Source organism: Theropithecus gelada, chromosome 16 (genome assembly GCF_003255815.1).
Source record: "Theropithecus gelada isolate Dixy chromosome 16, Tgel_1.0, whole genome shotgun sequence".
Lineage (NCBI taxonomy): Eukaryota > Metazoa > Chordata > Mammalia > Primates > Cercopithecidae > Theropithecus > Theropithecus gelada.
In genome coordinates, this window is record NC_037684.1 from 61,078,814 (window position 1) to 61,088,788 (window position 9,975).

Consider the following 9,975-nt stretch of genomic DNA (forward strand, 5'->3'; position numbering starts at 1 on the left):
ACGAGGTCAGGAGATCGAGACCATCCTGGCTAACACGGTGAAACCCCGTCTCTACTAAAAATACAAAAAATTAGCCAGGCGAGGTGGTGGGCGCCTGTAGTCCCAGCTACTCGGGAGGCTGAGGCAGGAGAATGGCGTGAACCCGCGAGGCGGAGCTTGCAGTGAGCCAAGATTGGCCACTGCACTCCAGCCTGGGCGACAGAGCAAGACTCCGTCTCAAAAAGAAAAAGAAAAAGAAAAAGAAAACCACAAGGTACCACTTCACACCCACTAGAATGGCTGTAACTAAAATAATGCACAATAACAAGTGTTGGTGAGGATGTGGAGAAATTGGAACCCTCATACATGGCTTGTAGGGATGTAAAATGGTGCAGTTTCTGTGGAAAACAGTTTGTCGGTTGCTCAAAATGTTAAATATACAGTTATAGAACCCATAAATTCCTCTGCCAGCATATACTCCTAAGTATATAACTAAAAGAAAGGAAAACATGGTGTGGTCACTTTAACCCAAAGACTCTCAGGTTTATTTTGTGGGCCCTTTGGCCTGCAGCTCCGTAAGATCGGTAGGGGCACAAGCCACTAGGAGGGTTTTTTGTTTTGGTTTGGTTTGGTTTTTGTGGGGTTTTTTTTTGTTGTTTTTTTTTTTTTGAGACAGAGTCTTGCTCTGTCGCTCAGGCTGTAGTACAGTGGCGTGATCTCGGCTCACTGCAACCTCCGACTCCTGGGCTCAAGTTATTCTCCTGCCTCAGCCTCCCCAGTAGCTGGGATTACAGGCGCGCCCCACCACGCCCGGCTAATTTTTGTACGTTTTAGTAGAGACGGAGTTTAACCATGTTGGCCAGGCTGGTCTTGAACTCCTAACCTCATGATCCGCCCGCCTCGGCCTCCCAAAGTGCTGGGATTACAGGCGTGAGATACCGCGCCCGGCCAGGACTTTTTTTTTTCAGACTTTCTATTGTTTGTTGCTTGCCACGCTGCCATCAAGTACTCACTGTCGCAAAAGAACCGTCCCCATGCAGTACTGTACTTTTCTTTTCCCTTCTGCCGTCAACCTCGTAGTAGCTTCGCTTCCAGAAGGCCTCAAAGCGCGACCAAAGAGCGTGACAGAGCGCTTTACGACAGTTGCTTTGAGGCAGTACCGGAGGAGAAATATGGCGGCCACCCTACTAGCTGCTCGGGGAGCCGGGCCGGCACCGGCTTGGGGGCCGGAGGCCTTCACCCCAGACTGGGAAAGCCGAGAAGTCTCCACTGGGGTGAGGAAGGACTCGGGGTTCATAGGATGTACACAAGGCCTGATGCGATGGGAAGATAAAGCTTGAGTGGGGTTGAGAGATCTGGCAGGGGCGGAGGGGAGGTAAAATGTGTTGTGCTCCAGGAATGGGGAGAGGCACTCCGAGGATGGTGGAGTGGTGCGGTAGCTTCGTAGTAGGAGGTGGAGGGTGGGCTGAAATGTGGAATTCTGGAATCCTGCGAGGCTAGTGAAGATCCTGGGCTTAAGTCCGGGATGAGTCTTTTGGGATTTGAGGGTTGGCATTCTGGTATTCTGCGGGGTACTGAGGCCCCTGTAAGATTTGAAAATGGTTCAGCGACGCACAGATTTTGTATTTTGGGAACTAGGTAGAGAGATCATTGAGGCTTGTGTATGCTGGAGAATGTGGACTCACTCCTTTTTCCCTTTTCCCAGACTACTATCATGGCCGTGCAATTTGACGGGGGCGTGGTTCTGGGGGCAGACTCCAGAACAACCACTGGGTGAGCTCAGGACAGATTTGTGAAAGGTCTTCCCATCTTCCTTTTCCTTTCCTGCCTGCCAGCCCACCCTAATCCTCCACAGACCACTGTGGGAAGAGAAGTTTCTTCTCTCTCTGGAGATTAAGATTTGTCCCAGCTTTTATTACTTTCAGTTCCCCTCACTCTTTAGGGGAATCCTTACGAAAGTCTGTTCTCCAGTCTGCTTCAGTTTGGATGAGAATAAGCAATACTGGAGGCCGGGCATGGTGGCTCACGCCTGTATTCCTAGCACTTTGGGAGGCCGAGACGAGTGCATCACCTGAGGTCAGGAGTTCAAGACCAGCCTGGCCAACATGGCGAAACCCCGTCTCTACTAAAAAATACAAAAATTAGCCAGGTGTGGCAGCGTGTGCCTGCAGTCCCAGCTATTTGGGAGGCTAAGGCTAGAGAATTGCTTGGACCCAGGAGGCGGAGGCTGCAGTGAGCAGAGATCGCGTCACTGCACTCTAGCCTGGGCAACAGAGCGAGACTCCATCTCAAAGAAAAAAAAAAGGCAATACATCCTGTCCCTGAGCCCTAAGAGAGTGGGTAGTGACAGGATGGAGGTGGAGGACAGGTGGGTTCCTTTCCTCACTATTCTGCCATCCTGCAGGTCCTACATCGCCAATCGAGTGACTGACAAGCTGACTCCTATTCACGACCACATTTTCTGCTGTCGCTCAGGCTCAGCTGCTGATACCCAGGCAGTAGCTGATGCTGTCACTTACCAGCTCGGTTTCCACAGGTGCTTATGGGCAGGGGAGGGGCAAGTATCTGAAGGGAGCTGGAAGCTGAGGAGCTAAATGGCCTGACTTCTAGGTCCTGAAACTTTCTCTGTGACTTCTCTGACCCTCTAGCATTGAACTGAATGAGCCTCCACTGGTCCACACAGCAGCCAGCCTCTTTAAGGAGATGTGTTACCGATACCGAGAAGACCTGATGGCGGGAATCATCATCGCAGGCTGGGACCCTCAAGAAGGAGGGCAGGTCAGATCCCCACCCCCGACCAGAGCACACTTGAGCCAGGCCTTTTATCCTCTCCCCAACCATTTTCTTTTTCTTTCCAGTCTCTACCTCACTTATTCTTACTATTAACGTTCCTCAGACCAATAGCAGAATGGACAGGTGAATGTACATGTGTTGGAGGGAGGATACGACTGGTAATTCTTCTCCTTCTATCTGGCAGGTGTACTCAGTGCCTATGGGGGGTATGATGGTAAGGCAGTCCTTTGCCATTGGAGGCTCTGGGAGCTCCTACATCTATGGCTATGTGGATGCTACCTACCGGGAAGGCATGACCAAGGAGGAGTGTCTGCAATTCACTGCCAATGGTGAGAGCTTAGGCTCCTGGGCCTGTGAGCTTCAACCCCAACTACCCAAGCCAGGCCAACATTCCTCATTCCTTGCAGTGATCCCAGCATCTGACTCTGAACCCAGCTTTCTCCTTTTATCCACAGCTCTCGCTTTGGCCATGGAGCGGGATGGCTCCAGTGGAGGAGTGATCCGCCTGGCAGCCATTGCAGAGTCAGGGGTAGAGCGGCAAGTACTTTTGGGAGACCAGATACCCAAATTCGCCATTGCCACTTTACCGCCCCCCTGAATCCTGGGGTTCTAGTATGCAATAAGAGATACCCCGTACTGATGCAAAATTTAATAAAGTTTGTCACAGAGAATCTTTATACTTTGGGGTTCTTTTTTTTGACTTCAAGCTTGAATTTGTCTGGCCCATTCCTATTTTATAAACCATTGCACTGAACTCAGAGCGAGTTGGAGAGGAAATGAAAGGAGTTTATGAATGCTTGATTCCCCAATAAGCTTTTACATGGGTGGTTTTCAAACCTCTTCTCCAAACCACCTTCCCCCAAACTTTCTTTCCCCCACCATATCCAGGTCCTTGAACCACTGGATTGTGGTTGGTGTTGGGGGTACCAGCAACACCCACTCCCTGTTCAACCCCAAGGTGGAACTCGGAATTCTGACTAAAACTGGAGTCACCTTCCTCAGCCTGCTTCCTGCCAGTCATCATGGGTGACTACTGCTCCTAAGTCCACAAAGAGCAGCTTCCTCCAGCCCAGCCTCATGGTCCCCTCTCTCCACACTTAACCTCTATCACCTCACCTTGTGATCAACAGGAGCACTGTGACTTCCTTGGCTTTTGGGAGAAAGGTGGACCTTGTTTGCAAAGGGAATTTAAGATGACAGTTGAGTGGGAGAACACAGCCACCAGGAGTGCTTTTGGCCAGCTCTGGAAGCCACCATTCCCATGGTGCGGGGTGTGATCAGCCCCTTGGATGAGAGGCTGAAAATGGACTCTGGCCCCTCCGAAGCTGTCCCCATTCAAGCCAGGGACATAAAGGAGCTTGATAGCTGGGACTACAGGTATGTGCCACCTCACCTCAGGCCTAATTTTATTATGTATTTTTTAGAGACAGAGTCTCACTCTGTCACCCAGGCAGCAGTGTCACTGTCATAGCTCACTGTAACCTCAAACTCCTGGGCTTAAGTGATTCTCCTGCCTCAGCCTACCAATGTGCTGGGATTACAGGCATGAGCCACTGTGCCTAGCCTTTTTTTTTTTTTTTTTTGAGACGGAGTTTTGCTCTGTTGCCCAGGCTGGAGTGCAGTGGCCTGGTCTCAGTTCACTGCAACCTCCACCACCCGGTTTCCAGCGATTCTCCTGTCTCAGCCTCCCAAGTAGGTGGGATTACAGGCGCGTGCCACCATACCCAGCTAGTTTTTGTATTTTTAGTAGAGACGGGGTTTCACCATATTGGCCAGGCTGGTCTGGAACTTCTGACCTTGTGATCTGCCTGCCTCGGCCTCCCAAAGTGCTGGGATTACAGGCGTGAGCCACCACAGCTGGCCTTTTTTTTTTTTTTTTTTTGAGACGGGGTTTCATTCTTATTGCCCAGACTGGAATGCAGTGGCGTGATCTCAGCTCACCACAACCTGCACATCCCAGGTTCAAGCGATTCTCCTGTCTCAGCCTCCTAAGTAGCTGAGATTACAGGCATGCACCACCATGCCCAGCTAATTTTGTATTTTTAGTAGAGACGGAGTTTCTCCACATTGGTCAGGCTGGTCTCAAACTCCCAACCTCAGGTGATCCACCTGCCTTGGCCTCACAATTTTTTTTTTTTAAGACGGAGTGTGGCTCTGTACCCCAGGCTGGAGTGCAGTGGTGTGATCTCGACTCACTGCAACCTCTACCTCCTGGGTTCAAGCGATTCTCCTGCCTCAGCCTCCTGAGTAGCTGGGATTACAGGCGTCCACCACCACGTCTGGCTAATTTTTTTGTATTTTTAATAGAGACGGGATTCCACCATGTTGGCCAGGCTGGTCTCGAACTCCTGCCTAGGCCTCCCAAAGTGTTGGGATTATGGGCGTGAGCCACCGCGCCCGGCCTAAAATTCATTTTTTAGAGCAGTTTTAGGTTCACAGCAAAATTGAGTAGAAAATACAGATATTTCCCTGTGCTCCTCTCCCCACGTGGGCAGCCTCCCTCACTGTCAACATTCTGCACCAGAGATGGCCATTTGTTGGAACTAGTAAACCTACGCTGACACATCGCTCCCCGATTTCCACATGGCTACTCGTCATTCAGCTCTCAGCTCAAATGTCACCTCATCAGGAAGGCATTTCCCGACCACCTGAAACTGGAGAGACACCACCCCCCAGTCCCACTCTCACATGACCCTGTTTCACTTTCTTCACAGCAGCACATATCACTGTCTTGGGTTCACTTAGTTGTTTACCTGTGTATGATTGTCTCCCTCCCTCTACTAGAAAGTCAGCTCAGTGAGAAGACAGAATTTTTCTTCCTGGTTCATTGATATCTCCTCCATGCCTGGCAGGGGCAGATACTCGGCATTTGCTGAATGAATATGCTTTCTCATCCCATCTGCCATCCTGCCCAGCCCCCAGCCACCCCAGACTGTCTTCAGCACACTCAACTCTGAAGCTTGATGTCAGCCAATTCTTTTTTTTTTTTTTTTTTTTTTTTTGAGACGGAGTCTCGCTCTGTCCGCCTGGCTGGAGTGCAGTGGCGCGATCTCGGCTCACTGCAAGCTCCGCCTCCCGGGTTCCTGCCATTCTCCTGCCTCAGCCTCCCAAGTAGCTGGGACTACAGGCACCCGCCACCGCGCCCGGCTAATTTTTTGTATTTTTAGTAGAGACGGGGTTTCACCGTGGTCTCGATCTCCTGACCTTGTGATCCGCCCGCCTCGGCCTCCCAAAGTGCTGGGATTACAGGCGTGAGCCACCGCGCCCGGCGATGTCAGCCAATTCTTACTTTCCCACTTGTCACACCTGGGCTCTGCATGAGATGAGCTGCCTCATATTCATCATTCCTGTGTCTCACTCCCACCATAGGCAACACTTCCCATCTCAACCCCATAACCCAGCCCCGCAGCCTTGGCCCCATCTACTTCCCCTGCACACACACACACACAGCACTTAGCAACTATGAACATATTTAATGAGAAGGTTAGAAAGGACTTGGGGAGATGGACATTAGGATCGCTGAGAAGTCTGGGGAAGGAAGCTTGCTAAGCCTTCCTGGAGGTTCAGCTCCTTGTCCCCTTCAAATGGTGGAGTCATTGGCCGATGCTATGTCATGCAGCTGGTGGCGGAAGGAGAGTCGGGCTTTCCTGCTGAAGTAGGCACCAGGCCCTGGCGAGGGTACCCCTCCCTCAGCCATGATGGGGGCTATAGCTGGACTGGGATCTGGAGGGGCAGCAGGACTCAGGCCTAAAAGATGGGAGGGGGAAGAAGGAAGTTGTAGGTCAGGGTTCACCTCCTCCCTGGCCCCCAACCCAGGGTTGAGGAGGGAAGAAGGGAAGACACCTGGGGCCTGGGGGCCGGTGAGGAGCGTGGGTGACAGCAGCAGGGAGAGGGAGAGGGACTGTTGCAGAGCAAGCAGAGCTGGCTCACACGCATGTGACCTGTGCAATTGCATAGGATCCCCAGGCTCAAAAGGGCCACCGTGCTTGGCATAGGGTTCTGCTATCACCGTCTTGAAATTCTTAATTTTTTTTTTTTTTTGAGACAGAGTCTCACTCTGTTGCCAGGCTGAAGTGCAATGGCACTATCTCGGCTCACTGCAACCTCCGCCTCCCGGGTTCAAGCAATTCTCCTGCCTCAGCCTCCTGAGTAGCTGGACTACAGGCGCCCGCCACCACGCCCGGCTAATTTTTTGTATTTTTAGTAGAGATGGGGTTTCACCGTGTTAGCCAGGATGGTCTCCATCTCCTGACCTCGTGATCCGCCAACCTCGGGCTCCCAAAGTGCTGGGATTACAGGAGTGAGCCACTGCGCCCGGCCGAAATTCTTAAATTGTTAACGAGGGGCCCCTCTTAGGCATTTTGAACTGGGCCCCACAAAGTATTTAGCCAGTCCTGTGAGGACTTTGGTGACCCACCTCCCACCCAGGGAGACAAATGTGCCTTTTCCTTTTGGTGGTTTGAGCATTTCTCTCCCTGCGATGCAGTTGTCTGTCTGACTGCCTGACAGCCCCGCTTTACCCTCAGTCTACCCCATACCTGCTCCTCTTTCAGTCCCCCGCTGTCTCCGGCACCCGCACCATGGGAAACACCATGCCCCCTTCAGACCCATCTCAACAGTGAAGGCGACTGGAGCGGGGAATGGCCAGGAGGGCTCCCGGGAGAGGGGTGTGGTTTCCGAGCCCCCCCACCATGGGCAAAACTACCACTTAGCTTCAGACCGCCTGGTGATTATAGGCGCCAGGGATGGAATGGGGAGAGGAGGGGGGAAGAAAGGGCTGGGGGTATACTCCCATTCAGACACCTATTTTTATGCCCCATTAATTTGGGGGTCCTTTCTGATCCCCATGGAGAAGCAGGAGGTGGTTGGGAGAGGTAGCACGGCAGGGACAGATGCAGAGGTGCCGTGACAGATACAGTAAAATTTCACTATAGCAATGCCCGACAACTTGGCACCAGGCTGGACACGGCTGGGGATTCGTTTGTATTTTAGAATGAGAATTGGAGTGCCCAAGATGTAGACTTTTAAAGAATACTCTATTTTTTTAGACTAAGAAACTTTATTATCCAGGGAAATGTTAGATTCTCATTAAATGGTCTGATGGTTCCTGCCCCTGTTATGAAGATGGTTATAATTGATTAATGATGCTGTGTCAGGTAAATGCTAGGAACTTTTACATGTTATCTCATTTCACTTAATCATGTCAAAGATCTTTTTTTTTTTTTTTTTGAGATGGAGTCTCACTCTGTCGCCCAGGCTGGAGTTCAGTGGCGTGATCTTGGCTCACTGTAACTCCGCCTCCCGGGTTGAAGCAATTCTCCTAACCTCAGCCTCCGGAATAGCTGGGACTACAGGTGTGCACCCCCATGCCTGGCTAATTTTTTTGTATTTTTAGTAGAGACGGGGTTTCACCATGTTAGCCAGGCTGGTCTCAAACTCCTGACCTCAGGCAATCCGCCTGCCTCTTCCTCCCAAAGTGCTGGGATTACAGGCGTGAGCTACCACACCCAGCCTCAAAGATCTTTTGAGGTAAGTCCCTTGCTGGTAAGTCTATCCTGGTTTTACAGATGAGGAAAAGGAGACACTGAGAGGCAAGGTAATTTGCCCAAGGTCACACAGGCAGTTAGTACAGAGTAGGAACCATGCCCACCTCACAACCCTCACCTTGAGTCAGTCTGACCCCAAAATCTACTCTTTTTTTTTCTTTTTGAGATGGAGTCTTGCTCTGTTGTCCAGGCTGGATTACAGTGGTGCAATCTTGTCTCACTGCAACCTCTGCCTCCAGGGCTCGAGCGATTCTCCTGCCTCAGCCTCCCAATTAGCTGGGATTACAGGCACCCGCCACCATCCCCAGTCATATTTTGTATTTTTAGTAGAGATGGGCTTTCACCATGTTGTCTAGACTAGTTTCGGACTCCTGACCTCAAGTGATCCGCCCACCTCAGCCTCCCAAAGTGCTGGGATTACAGGCATCAGCCACCACACCCAGCCAGAATCTACTCTTTTAACCAGTACACTGAGCTTCTGAAGCATGTCCCCAAGCATCGATGCCCTCAGCCAGTTTGGGGTGGCCAGAGCCGAGGCTCTCGTCTTCTAGTCAGAGACCCTCTAGTCAAGAGCATCCTAGCCAAGGACTCTAAGTGCCCGTAAGTAAAGCTGTACAAGGGCTGTTTCATCATTCCGTGAAGGTACCACAATGTGGGAAACGTTAGGTTGCTGATGACACATACTGCCCGAGTTACACAGTCTTTTTTTTTTTTTTCTTTTTGAGACGGAGTCTCACTCCGTCACCAGACCGGAGTATAGTGGCACTATCCCAGCTCACTGCAACCTCCGACTCCCTGGTTCAAACAATTCTCCTGCCTCAGCCTCCCAAGTAGCACGCGTCACCATGCTCAGCTAATTTTTTGTAATTTTAGTAGAGATGGGGTTTCACCACGTTGGCCAAGATGGTCTCGATCTCCTGACCTCGTGATCCACCCACCTCGGCCTCCCAAAGTATTGGGATTACAGGCGTGAGCCACCACGCCCGGCCTTGTTTTTCTTTCAATGAACTTTATTGAAGCAAAAATGTACATACAATTTAATGCACACATCTTAACGTACAGTTCCATGAGTATTAACAAGTGTATGCTCCCATGCAGTCACCACTCCTATCAAAATATAGGGCATTCTCATCATCCTGGAATGTTCCCTCACGTGTCCCTTTACAGGCAATCTTTTCCTTACACCCTGCCACAGGCAACTACTGATCTGATTTCCATCACTATAGATTGTTTTTGCCTTAAATTTAGAGGTTTATGACCAGGCGTGGTGGCTCACGCCTGTAATCCCAGCACTTTGGGAGGCCAAGGAGGGTGGATCTCCTGAGGTCAGGAGTTCCAGACCAGCCTGGCCAACATTGTGAAACCCCATCTCTACTAAAAATACAAAAATTTAGCTAGGCGTGGTGGCCGGTGGCTGTAATCCCAGCTACTCAGGAGGCTGAGGCAGGAGAATTGCTGGAACCTGGGAGGCGGAGGTTGCAGTGAGCCGAGATCCCGCCATTGCACTCCAGCCTGGGCAACAAGAGCAAAACTCCCTCTCAAAAAAAAAAAAAAAGAAAAGAAAAAATTAGCAAAAGGCCGGGGATGGTGGCTCCCGCCTGTAATCACAGCACTTTGGGAGGCCAAGGAGGGCGGATCACTTGAGGTCTGGAGTTTG

At 51.0% G+C, this 9,975-nt stretch overlaps 1 protein-coding gene across 3 annotated transcripts; it reads left to right on the plus strand.

The window, feature by feature from the left end:
• The first annotated feature begins 1,106 nt into the window (after positions 1-1,106).
• Positions 1,107-3,451, plus strand: PSMB6 (proteasome subunit beta 6). Of its 3 annotated transcripts, none has more exons than XM_025363121.1 (6): positions 1,107-1,253; positions 1,685-1,752; positions 2,384-2,515; positions 2,628-2,757; positions 2,957-3,101; positions 3,208-3,448. In XM_025363121.1, the coding sequence occupies exons 1-6, from the start codon at positions 1,152-1,154 to the stop codon at positions 3,270-3,272; spliced, it is 642 nt and encodes a 213-aa protein (XP_025218906.1). In that variant the 5' UTR covers positions 1,107-1,151; the 3' UTR covers positions 3,273-3,448. The 3 variants fall into 3 exon arrangements, with proteins under 3 accessions (XP_025218906.1, XP_025218904.1, XP_025218905.1); XM_025363119.1 differs by having other exon boundaries at positions 3,228-3,448; XM_025363120.1 differs by having other exon boundaries at positions 1,113-1,253; positions 2,384-2,517; positions 2,666-2,757; positions 3,228-3,451.
• The last annotated feature ends 6,524 nt before the right edge of the window (positions 3,452-9,975 follow it).